At 38.9% G+C, this 13296-nt stretch overlaps 1 protein-coding gene across 7 annotated transcripts in view; it reads left to right on the forward strand.

The window, feature by feature from the left end:
- LOC139934372 (piezo-type mechanosensitive ion channel component 1-like) overlaps positions 1–13296 on the forward strand; it is a 94277-nt gene that overhangs the window by 57728 nt on the left and 23253 nt on the right. For 5 of the 7 annotated variants that reach the window (XM_071928576.1, XM_071928570.1, XM_071928571.1 and 2 more), the window contains 10 exons: positions 245–407; positions 1831–1920; positions 2914–2990; positions 4631–4758; positions 5239–5320; positions 6554–6607; positions 7972–8064; positions 8429–8598; positions 9595–9677; positions 12317–12373. In XM_071928576.1, coding sequence (XP_071784677.1) covers positions 245–407; positions 1831–1920; positions 2914–2990; positions 4631–4758; positions 5239–5320; positions 6554–6607; positions 7972–8064; positions 8429–8598; positions 9595–9677; positions 12317–12373 — 997 coding nt within the window. The remainder of the gene's footprint in view (positions 1–244; positions 408–1830; positions 1921–2913; positions 2991–4630; positions 4759–5238; positions 5321–6553; positions 6608–7971; positions 8065–8428; positions 8599–9594; positions 9678–12316; positions 12374–13296) is intronic. The other 2 variants (XM_071928574.1, XM_071928573.1) reach the window with 2 other exon arrangements.

Below are 13296 nucleotides of genomic sequence, written 5' to 3' on the forward strand. Positions count from 1 at the left end.
ATGTCTTTTTATTTAAAGACAAATTTCCCATGGCAACCAAGGGTCGAATTATAGGAAATTTTGCAGAGAATACAAACATTTTTAAAGAAGACACAATTACAAGTTTGAGGCATCAAAGTTTATGAGGGAAAAGGTCTACTATGGCTCAAGCCTTTATCGCACAGCCATGAACCTTTCGGTTTTAAAACAGCCTGTTAAAGAACTCGTCGCCACTCGTTTAATATTTGTCATGTTATAAACCCAGGTGACGCGGAGGCGAAGGGTTGCACACTTCCTGTGGACGAGGCTGGCTTGACCTGGGATGTGTCAGTCTTCATCTTCTTGATTGTACAGAAACGCATCTTCACCAGTAACTACTTCCAGTATGTTGTCATCTCACTGGAAGAGGAGAAGAGTCTCGCATCAAAGTAAGTCTTGGATCATCAACACAATTTTATTTTATTTTTGAAAGCATTGGAAATTTACAAAATAAAAAAGTTAAACACTTAACAAAATAAACAGTCACAATAATTTTACTAGATTTCCATATAAGGACACATAAAAAAAATTTGTTGATCGTCCTTTTTTTTGCGGATGGGGGAGGGAGGGAGGTTTTATATATATATGTTTTTTATTTGCAACCCTTTATTTTTTTAATTTTATATAAAGTTTTGTTGACATGCCAAATATGAAATCGAGAATAAAGAAATCGTCACAATCACTATAAAACAGACGGTTTGTGTGTTTTGTATTTTTGATGTTTCCAATAGTTTTGTCAAACAAATTTAACTCCTAGATGACATTTTCTGTATACTTTTTCAAACAACTAAGCACAGTGTAGTCCACGTAAATATTTGAAGAATTGTTCTTGCTTTTCCAACATGAATAAAAACCTTCTTTAAACCATCTTTTCAAACCTGAACATTTTGAAAGAAATATCAGCTGAGAAATCTGGGCAGTAAAAGTATAAAGAGTAATCCAGACATGGGAAGAAAAAATAAATAAATAAATAAATGGGGTCGGGGGGGGGGGGGGGGCGGGGGGTGGTTTGAACGGTCGGGCGGGGACGATCAACAATTTTTGTTTATTAAGTGGCCTTAACCAGTTGTACAGGAGAAACCCGTCGACCAAAATGCTAGCCTAGAAAGTGTGGTACTTTGTGGTACCAGTGCCAGCTGTACAAACTCAAGAAAAAACTCAGTAATGCACCCAATAATTTACCTGTGCCAGCTGTACATGCTAAAGAAATCTGTGCACCGAATGCTAGTTTAGAAAGTATGGATCTTTGTTTTTTTTTTTTTAATTTTTTATGCAAGCCGCCAGACACACAAAGCCTAAAGGCCACTTCAAGGTGTGGGCTACAATTATTGGGCCAGATGCCATTGCCACCTACTCCTAGGGCTGAAACAGGGTTACCCCTTTAAAGTCCATCTGGTTGTATGCTTAGGTATCATCAGTCCGAAGCCTGGCTGGTAGAGTAGAAAGTTCTACCTCCCCAATTTTACATATAGCAAGTGTCACAACCGGTTCGAACCCACACCCTGCTGATCAAACACCAGAGCTTGAATCCAGTGCTCTTAACCGCTCGGCCTTGACACGCCACGCCACAGTCTTTGGTACCTGTGTCTAGGAGGGTTATTAGGGACTTTTCGTTTTCGATGACATTTGGCGTCATCTGCGCATGCGTCGGCTTTGAGGACGGTCGTCCCTCAATTTCTACGACAGTACTTGGGATGAATCTTCGTTGTGCTGAAAACGACAACGTTTAGCTGAACATCCGTCGTCGAAAACGAAAAGTCCCTATTATTTATCTGACAGGGTTTGCTAATACTTTTACTGATGTATTTGCAGGGGTGCTGAGCTGATCAATGAGCTACTGGCGACCAGAGTCCGCAACAAACGTCTGGAAGAGAGGAGGATCTTGGAAGGCATCAAGAAGAAGTGAGTATCTTTAGAAACCACCATAAGCATTCCTTCAGTTCTTCTCACACTGCATCTCTTATCCCCCGAAGAATACAGCCCTGGAGAGGCTCTGTTTTTTTTGTTACCCCATTGTTATCCCGGCATACATATACCTTCACGCTGTGTCCCTACAGACCGTATTAAATAACCCCTTTTTTGCTATGAAAGTCGCCATCTTGAAGGGCAAACCATGTGCGCGTCCAAACGCGTACATCAATAAAAGCACGCAGCACGCAGCGCCCAGTTTGATTTCTTAGACACTTGCATGCACACACGCACAAACACACGCCATGTTGTAGGGCAGATATTTGAACCGTGACGTCAAATGCTTTTAATGTGTCAATGTTTTTACTGTATGCGAGCATTTGTATTACCTTTTTTGGGATCTAATAAAGATTATTGTTTTGTATTGTACATGTATATTCAATATAGTCTATTCCATGGGGTTCCGGCTGCACGGTTAAAGAATACCCCAGGGTTTTACCGCTTACCCCTACTCCAGAGCAGGGGTGGCTATTTCCCCTGGGCATGCCCATTTACCATAGTGTGAAAAGGCTGGCTGTTATCCCTGGGGGCAACCCAGGAGAAAAGACTAGTGTGAAAAGAGCTATATTTTCAGACAACTTCACACAAACTACACATGTAGTACAATGTACATTGTGCAAAACCTTGCAAATTAGATAAAACATGATAAACTTGGTGCGGAAAATCCCTTTGTACATGTGTTACTTTAGAATGCAATGAGTTGTTGATGTCTTCGTTTCAACAAAAAGGTTTTCGTGAAAGGGATAAAAAAAAAAAAAAACTCTCTCTTTAATAGCCTTTTGAAACTTAGTAGGGTTGTTGTCATGCAATAGAACATAATGCAGTTTTTCAACAACTGTTCAGTAAAAGTTTTCATATAAACAAATATGGTTAAAAAAGTTTCATTTTTGAAATGGATTATGCAATCAACTTTTCTTTTAATTTCAGGACGGCACGCATCAAGAAGAGTCAGTTGGAGTTGACCACCAAAGCAGAATACACTGAGCCCTTGTATCACGATGAAGGTAGGGTCCCAGACGTTTTATTTCAACTAAGGCCTTACACGTATCTTTGTGAATTGATTTGCAATTCAGCGGTATGCTGTGATGACATTTTAAAATAAATAAACAGTAAAAAAAAATCAAAAAAAAAAATCCCAATTGGCGGCTACAGCTAGGACTGTTGCTGAGTGTGTTTCTAAGGACATCCTATACTTCAACGCATGATGACGCAGAAATCTAGCCCTAGCTATAGCCGCTAATTCGGACCTGGCATATGATTGTTTTTGGGAGTCTATCGTTTCAAAACCGAGAACTTTAACAAAAGGGATCCAGGTGTTTTTTACAGATTCTGATGGTTGATTGATTGATAAAACTGGCCACATAAGTACCAGTGCATTTATCTTAAAGGCACTGTACACTATTAGTAGTTACTCAAAACAATGGACCCTTCCCATGAAATGTGCTAATTACATTCACGCATGCGTACAGACCCTGTTGGTTGGCAAACGCCATAGAGTTGTGCACTAAGCAGACGCGCAATCGCGTCTGCGTCACGCACCCATTAGCCGTGTACAAAACAGCGCGATGTTCCCTCATTTTGCCAACCAAAACGTTAGTGCGCACGCGCTATGTGCAATTTACATATTTCATGGGAAGGGTATATTGTTAGCATATAAACTTACTTGGTAACGAGCAATGGAGACCTGTTGATAGTATAAAACATTGTGAAAAATGGCTTTCTCTGAAGTAACAGTTTTTGAGAAATTGGTAATTTCTCACCTAAATAATAAAAGACTTCAGTTAAAGCCTTTTAGTATGCATTTGAAAGCACACTAATTTGTGAAACATACATGTAGGTGTTTTTTTTTCCATTATTATTTTTCAAATTTAATGACCAATTAAGTCCCAAATTTTCACAGATTTGTCATGTTATGGGTATGTTGGTGGGATACATAATAATAAGACTTGTTATGCGCACATATCCACCCTGCTGGGTGTTCAGGGCGCAGTAAAACCCTTCCATAAAAGTTCTATAGTACTCTATAAAGTGTTTATGGAGCTCTATATACATTTGTAACTCTATAGAAATTCTGAAAATCTATAGAAAGTAAAAAACAAAATCTATAGAATAATTATTTGACATAGCTTTTTATAGAAATCTAAGAGCAAATTCTCCATAGAAAAAGTTCTCTATTGAATTCTACTTAGAAGCAAAACAAAAATCTATAGAATAATTATTTGATATTGACCCATTTCACCTGACGTCATCATCAGAAAAATCGTGAATGCACCATACTGGTGGGCAATTTCACTGTGCGTTTGATATATAACTCTATGCTGTGCGTTATGCAGTAAAGTGCACGTTTTAGGCGACGCGGCGTTAATACACGTAAACCTACTGCCCGCCAACATGGTGAGCGTGGCATCAGTCGCCGCGTGTGAGGCGCGTGCAAGGGGTCAATAGCTTTCTGTAGAATCTGAAGAGCAACTTCTCTGTAGAGGAAATTCTCCATAGAATTATACCAAGCGAGAATACTGGTGTTGTTAACCACACGTGTCCAGTGCCTCTAAGGAAAATGTGTTGGGTTGTAGTGACTTACAGTCTAGAGGAACATACAGCCAAGTTATTACATCCACAATTTGTTTTGTTTTTGTTTTGCTAGCTATCCGTGGTCAAGGCGGTTACTACATGTTTAAGGACCTGAGTGATGAAGAGTTGAGTGACCTTGAACCTGATGCTATACCAGCAGCAGAGGAAGCAGAAGAGGACGGTAAACACTCTGCATTCCATGTGAGTAATAAGAATATCGATTTTGGGGGTTGAACAAAGAATTGACTAGAATGGGATTCGAACCAACGACCTCCGGATTAACGTGCCGGCGCTATACCGACTGAGCTATCTAGCCCTATGTTGGCGGTGTCCCTATATTGTCAATAGCTTTGTTCGGGGGTGCCAGTCAGAAGTCATTGAACCGTTAACTGCCGTGTAGCCAGGGATCACACCCGAGTTACGATACAACCTGCGAAGCGGCAGCCAGGGGATCACCTTAAGGGGATGCGACTTTTGGTTTGCTTTTATGCTTGGCGCGCGCGGCAAAGTTGTGCAGAAAGGTATTGGAGAGGCCCAGGTATTCTTGCTCACATGTGCGTCGTGGGCGGAGCCTAATGGATCGGTCTATTCCATGCAAAGGGCTAATTGAAAAAACAAATATTGAGAAACTGTTAGTGGTGAAATATAAAGGTGTTTATATTTGTGGATTTATCTTTGCAGCTCGTGCATGATGCAGTTACAATGAGCCCAGAAGACGCTCTGAAGAAAGATGATGAAGCTAAGGATGACGAGGCAGTGGATGGTAAGAAACTCTGAACATCTCCTAAAACAATATTGTACTTGCATGAAGAACAACACTTTGCTTCATCCATCACACAGACACTGCATGTATTGTTTTTGTTCAACTGTAAACTAAATCATTTAAAACACCGCATGCATAGATCCTTGTCTATTGATTGTTGGAACATGTGTCACGTGCTATTATTTTGTCATGTTATTACTGCCGCTAAATTTGTAATAGACAAATTGTCTTTTTTCAACTTTAGAATTTCTTTGTTTATTTTGTGTTTTTGTGTGTGTTTTTTTTTTGAGAAACAAAAGCTTGTTTTTAAAGTACAATTTAACAATATGAAAGTTTTAACAATGTTTTTCTTTAAAATAATGCTCTAACTAACACAGAGAAAGTTTCATTGTTTGTGAAGTTTTGTTTGCTATAAGTTATGAAAGAAAAACCATTGCTTTTACAATATGCATGAAGTACGTACATGTACATGGCTTATATGATAAATAATCCATTTGAGAGTTAGATTGAAATAATGTCAGGTACAATGACCAGCTTAGTCACAAGTTGCATCTTAAATTTGAATTTCTCAGACTACAGTTACTATATCAAATTCTTCGTGACAAGCTTTTGTTTAGCAGTCAAGGCCCAAGTTCCAAAGAGGAAATAAGAAGAAAGTATTTCTTAACAATTGTCTGCTAAGCAGAAATGAGCAGGATACCAGTACAAATTGTTCATTTGAATAATAGTTTTGCCTACCTTATTGTGGTAAGCAAAATTTTGTTGTGCTTAGCTACTTAAAATATGTTTAAGCAGCTCTATGAAATTGGGCCCAGATGGGCAAACCCTGGTCACTTGGCCATTCCAATTTATTCAAAATTGTGTTTGGTGGGTGTCCACTGTCTTTAATGTATCTATGCAGAAGCTTGTCCAAATTCATGCCTCGATAGTCTGAGGACTGCAAACTTAAGTGATAACTTATGATACCAGGGGTCGATTTCACAAAGAGTTAGTACTAGTCCTAACTTAGGACTAGTCCTAGGAGATATACAAATTGCATGGATAGTCCTAAGTTAGGATGAGTAACTGGTCCTAACTCGAGATAAGACTAGTCCTAACTCTTTGTGAAATCCACCCCTGACATTATTCAAATCTAACTCGCAAAATGGCTTATTGAAGTTGCACCCTGTCTTGATATCATTTTGCATGCTTTTTGTTTTTGCTTTGTTCGTGTCACCATTAACATGTTAACAGCCGGTGAAGCTTCAGGGACAGACCAAGTTGATGGAGGCAAGTCTGAAGATGAGGGTAGGTGTTGCACTGAAGAGACGTAGAAAAAGAAATGTTTTATTTGGTGGGAGTAGAAAATATGGTGGTTTGTGATAACACCATGTGAAAGAGTTGTATTGACCCAATTCATGATGTCGCCATTAGAATAATCTCGGATGCGCCATTTTGGTGGTCAATGGCACTGTGCGTCAATCAGTGAAGTGTGCATTTTAGGATGAGGAATTTACACTCAAACCTATTGACCACCAAAATAGTGAGTGTGGCACAATCTCCGCAAGTGACGTGCGTGCAAGGGGTCAAGGTTGTTGCTGAGCAGTCTAGCATTCTAAAGACCCCCTTGCGTAACGCCAATCGCAACACAAACGCTGAGCTCATGTGCATGTTTTAACACACAAAGAACGGCTAGCGTCCAATGATGTGCCTCCTGTGACCACAGTGAGAGTGCTTTTTTACTTGACTGAGGGCGCTTTCTAAGCATGTGACGTCACATGCAAGAGTTCCATATGTTCAGGGCCCAATTTCTGCTAAGCACAAAAATTTGCTTAGCATGAAATTTCTCTTGGTAAACAGGATTACCAACAAAATTTCTGTTTGTTGCATATTCCTTGTTACTGGTAATCAGCTGTTGTTTGCTTATCCTGAAAATCACGTTGAAATTTGGTTGGTAATCATGTTTTTATCAAGGAAGAAGTTTCATGCTAAGCAAATTTTTGTGCTTAACAGCTCTATGAAATTGGGCCCAGCAGGAAAGTCTGGGTTTGGGTTTTGACCTTGACACTGGAGCCCTTTGCACACTCACCCCCTAGAAAACCTAGACTCGACTTGCGATGAGTTTTATGAGTGCATATTGTTTACTTCTCATTTCACGCTTTTGAGATTTTGACAAACATTCCAAATACAGCTGGTTACGACTGAACTACATGCATCAAGTTTTCGTTCTTAACCATCACTAGTACCAGTTAAATGATGACATATTGCATGCATGTTTCGATCACAATGCAATCCAGTTCAGGGCCCAATTTCATGGCTCTGCTTACCGCTGAATTCTGCGCTTACGATTTATCATTCCTCGCTTATTTGCAAGTGCCTAATTTCTGCGCTGTCTGTAGTAACGTGGAGTACACATGCACACAAGTCAAAATTGACGTTCCCACATAATGCCCTGCTTCCGCAAACACAGATTCTTTGATAACGGTAAGCAGAACCATGAAATTGGGCCCAGATTGTTAGCGTGCTGTTCATTTAAAAATGTAAAGTTCACTTTGTCAGCACAACACTCCTGTAGAGCTTTATTGTGTGATTCTGACCACCTTTTTAGATTTTTAATAATCTTTTTAGTCTGAGCTTAAGATTCTACTTTTCTCACCTGGTTCCTTCCACAGAGAAGAAAGGCGGTCCCTTGGACATCGTGGAAGCTGAAGGCGTCTTGGCTGAGATTGATGAGCTAGAGAAAGAGGAAGAAACTGAAGGCTCAGGTACTGTCTGTCTTTCTGTCTGTCTGTCTGTCTGTCTTTGTGATCTTCCTGTCAAATGAACTCAGCAAACTCCCACAAGGGGATATAAGCACCAAGGTTGTAACAGCCAATCTCTCCAATACAAACTTTGGTTTAACTTCTATGATTATGATTTACACAAATCAAGAAATTGTGATTCAGTAACTAGAAGACAATACTTATTCTAGTCATCACTGTGAAATCAGCTAGCTGGTTAGGGTTTCAAACTCACAACCTTGTGATTGCAATATAAGCGATTTAGTATGCCTATCGAGTGTGATAAATAATAAGAAATCAGTATAATTATTAGATCTCTAATTGATATCTTCTTTATCTACAAATGTAGTTGGCATCTGGGCCAAGTTCACCAACATCGTCAAGCTCGTCTGGCGCGTCTTGATGCGAGGCTTAGAGGGTTGCATCCATTTCTTTGACGAAATATCCGAGGAGTATCGCTACGTCGCTCAGGAGCTGAGGAAACTCAGCACAGAGGGCAAGAGGCAGAGGTCACTCAAGGTGAGTTACCTTTGACCTTTGATGAAGGTTCCATTGGCAGTTGCATTTCATTGGAGTGTCACTGCCGGGCGGTCTTGACCACTTGTGTCCTCAAGCAGGACACTGAGGACACTTAACCAAAGGTTTTGTTGATAATCGTCCGTATGTGGACCAGGGGTTTACACTTGTGGTGGCCACGAAACGAGGCTAATCAAACACTTATCAAAACAGTGTTTGCGTGTCACTCTCTGGATATGAGCTTAAAGGTACATAGTAAGCTCCAATTTAAGCTAATGAAATGTACCTAATATGTGTTGAAGTTCAAAATAAGTTTACCAAAACGTTTCAAAACCTTTTAAGTTATGACTGCCATCATCCCGAAAACCAACTCCTCTGTAAAGCTCTTGTTTTGTTATAACTTAAAGCAATCGCACAACATCGGTAAACAGTATTGTCCAAAGGCCCACACTTTGTGTATCACAACTTATATATAAAACAACAAACCTGTGAAAATTTAGGCTCAATCGGTCATCGGAGTCGGGAGAAAACAACGGGAAAACCCACCCTTGTTTCCGCACGTCGGTAACTCGGTTATTCTCGATATCGAGAATTGATAATTGTTTTTAAGTTTTCTCAAAAAGTAAAGCATTACATGGAATAGTATTTCAAGAGAAGTCTTTCACCGTTACCTTCTGTAAACCCTGTACGTTATTTGTAAATCCAGGCCTGATACTTCACGGAGGCAATGAAGGTGATTGCCTCCATGCCCCTTCTGGTCATGGCCTTGGTGCCCTTAAAATGCTCCAGTACAAATTTGCAATTTCATCATACATTAGGGTGCCCTTTACCAAGAAGAAAATGCCTTGGTGCCCTTGCCCTTTTAAAAATGAAGCATACAGCCCTTTAAATCTGTAAACTTTTAATTTCTGTTCTGTTCAGAAAGTGTCCAATGGCTTTAAAAGCTAAATTGTGCTTTAGTAGAGTATAAATATTTGTGTTGATGTGATGAATTTCCAGCATAAGGCGAAGGCCATCGAGCCACCACCAGAGGTTGAGGGTGATGGTGAGATTGAAGAAGTACCACCACATGAGCCAACAAGGTATGCTTTAACGTTTCTTGCTCTTCGTTGCGGATATTTGCGGATATATGTAACGCTAAATACTGTCTGAGTTTGTATCAAAGTTATATTGGATTTAGTGTACAGTGTCAATAGTGAGCGGCATATCCAGTGTATTACTTAGTTTAAAGAGTAGCAGAAAGGACTTGTAGGGAGTCTAGGGGTGAGAATTTACAGACTTTTATTTTAATTCAGACTTTTCCTGCTTGCTGAAAATATAATTAAAAAAATAGCTCTTCTCTTCTTCTAATATAAAAAAGTATACATCCTGCTCTTTGAATTTCTTCTCTAGCAATAAGGATACTGTTCCCAAAAGCTCCTTAAAGAAAGTGGACACTATTGGTAATTGTCAAAGACCAGTCTTTGTGTATCTCAACTTATGCATGAAATAACAAACCGGTGAAAACTTGAGCTCAATTGGTCGTCGAAGTTGCGAGATAATAGTGAAAGAAAAAACACCCTGGTCACACGAAGTTGTGTGCTTTCAGATGCTCGATTTCGTGACCTCAAATTCTAAGGTCTCAAAATCAATTTCTTGGAAAACTACTTCTTTCTCGAAAACTACGTCACTTCAGAAAAAGCCGTTTCTCACAATGTTTTATGCTACCAACCTCTCCCCATTACTCATTACCAAGTGAGGTTTTATGCTAATAATTATTTTGAGTAATTACCAATAGTGTCCACTGCTTGTAAAAGCTGTAACTCCAAGGGTTACCAAAAGGTGGATATGTCACCATTTCAATGGACCTCCTCTATTAGTTTCAGACATTTTTGGGGGAAAATTACTCTCATCCTTGGCATTCCTGCCTGTCTTGCAGCTTGTCTCGGAGTTGTCCCATTTTGCTCTTTCAAATTGACATGATTCTCTTACTAAGGCCATGTCTAAATTTGCGTGTCTGTGGAAGTACTCCAGTAAAACAAGTGATAACAATAGTGACATCATCTAAAGAGGGTCCTATATGTCCACAGCAAACGGCAGTTTGTGGATCCCCCCTAATCAGTTAAATATAGTTTTAGCTTGGCTTCTAAGATAAAGTTTTTCTGCTTTTGCATGCTTGGAATGGGTTTTTCGCTAGCTTATAGTCAAAACATTTAGCTGTTAAAACCAAGTAGAAATGAAAATCAGTTTTAAAAAGGGCAAAATTCTCAAAGAACTTTTGTATCTGAAGAAATCACATTCCTCAAAATAGACGATCAATGAGTTGGAAATTGTTAGCCTTCGAGAAAGACTCTACTAGGACTTGAACTGACAGGCCACATAACTGTTTTTCTGCATGAAATAATTTGTCCAATCCAATCCAAATCCAAAAAAGCCAAACATTACAAAGGTGTTCTTATGAAACAAAAGTTGCTGTGAAAAGTTTGCTCTTCTAATTGGAAATGGTTTTATATATGCAGTGGTAGATAGATAATTATGTAGTCAATCAAACAGGATCGTCCCATACTGAAAAATTATTTAATAATGGCATAATTTCTATAAATCATTTGTTTTTGCAAAAAAACAAAAAAAAAAACCCCTAATTTTCATGTCCATAAAAAAACCCACAATTTTGTATGAAATTTTCTAACGATCCGGGTCACTTCAACTTGACAATGATAAAAGGCCTTACTGCATGTAAGGCCTTTTATGAAATGGCGGCTACAGCTATGGCTAACAGCTATGGCTTGATAGTCGCGTCAACATGTGTTGAAGTATAGGACTTCCGGATCCCGAGCAAAATAGCTGATAGTTGCCAATGTGGATGTAGCCTTACACAAATACATCCAAAAGAAATAACCATAAATTATACTTGCATTAAAAAAAATGATATTGATTAAAGGCAGTGGACACTATTGGTAATTGTCAAAGACTAGCCTTCACAGTTGGTGTATCTCAACATATGCATAAAATAAGAAACCTGAGGAAATTTGAGCTCAATCGGTCGTTGAAGTTGCGAGATAATAATGAAAGAAAAAACACCCTTGTCACGCGAAATTGTGTGCGTTTAGATGGTTGATTTCGAGACCTCAAGTTCTAAACTTGAGGTCTTGAAATCAAATTCGTGGGAAATTACTTCTTTCTCGAAAACTATGGCACTTCAGAGGGAGCCGTTTCTCACAATGCTTTATACCATCAACCTCTCCCCATTACACGTCACCAAGAAAGGTTTTATGCTAATAATCATTTTGAGTAATTACCAATAGTGTTCACTGCCTTTAAATCAAAACCAAACAGGGAGGAAAACATGCCATTGAAAACAATAGACAGGATTCTTGTATTCTGTGATGGTGAACCAGCCTATAGTTTCGTATTCTAGTTTTCTAGTTTTTAAAAAGTTTAAAAAAACTGTCTGTGTTGAAATTTTGTCTTTGCTTTTAAAAAAAAATCTGCAAAATATATGGTCTTTAAAAGCTGTTAATTTTGTTGTGTTTTCGGGGACATCCTGTATAGTATCCTTTATAGAGGGTGATAACGCTTTAAAGCCAAAATTCTAACTGTGCCATTACACTATTGCTTTTCCTGTTTGCTCCTCCTCCCTATGCCCTATCCCTTCTAATATGTTTTCCTTGCATGCTTGCTTTACGTACTATTCTGCGCCTGGTTTTGTCCGTTTTCTGTCGCTGATGGGTGTGGCTTCCAGAGTGTCAATCAAAGTGGAAGATGCCAAAGAAGACGCTGATAATATTGATGGTGCAAGGTTGGTTTAAGTAGCGAGTACCGGTTATTTTACCTTATCGTGCACATAACCAAAGGTTTTTTATTTCATGTTATTTTAATATTTTATTTATGGATATAATTTTGACCATCACAATATTGTTAATAAGAATGTTTGGTTGGTTGTCAAGTCATGAGTACCATTTAAGTTTTCTTTTAGTGCACATAACGGAATTTTTAATTTTTTTTTTATACAATTTTTGTGTAATTTCTTTTATGTAGAATTTTGACCATCACCAGATTGCTTTGATTGAAAGTTGTTTTTTTTAACAAAAGCACGTTTTTTAAAAAGCAATCTGCATGTTGATATTGTTCCTAAAAGATAATTTGTTCTACCATATCCCCCAAAAAGTGAAACTTAGTTTTCGTTTAAGCATGAGAGATTGGGTTTTTGTTCTTGTAAATGTCCCCCCCCCCCCTTTAAAGACCGGGCCCAACCTTATGATTCTGCTTATCGCCAATGTCTGTGTTGCAATCGCCATTCTCTGCTTACTGTGTAAGCCAAGAATGCCGAGTAACATAGAGTACGCTCTCATACAAGCCCTGCTTTTCTGTAAGCGCCATTTTTTTTCTTGCAGTAAGCAGAGTCATTAATTTGGCCCCTTGGCTTGACGAAAGCAATAACTTAAAGGCAGTGGACACTATTGTTAATTGTCAAAGACTAGCCTTCACAGTTGGTGTATCTCAACATATGCATACAATAACAAACCTGTGAAGATTTGAGCTCAATCAGTCATCAAACTTGCGAGATAATAATGAAAGAAAAAAACACCCTAGTCACACAAAGTTGTGTTCGTTTAGATGGTTGATTTCGAGACCTCAAGTTCTACATCTGAGGTCTCGAAATCAAATTCGTGGAAAATTTCTTCGTTCGGGAAAACTATGGCACTTCAGAGGGAGCCGTTT

The sequence above is a fragment of the Asterias amurensis genome, chromosome 3, assembly GCF_032118995.1.
Source record: "Asterias amurensis chromosome 3, ASM3211899v1".
NCBI classification, from domain to species: Eukaryota; Metazoa; Echinodermata; class Asteroidea; order Forcipulatida; family Asteriidae; genus Asterias; species Asterias amurensis.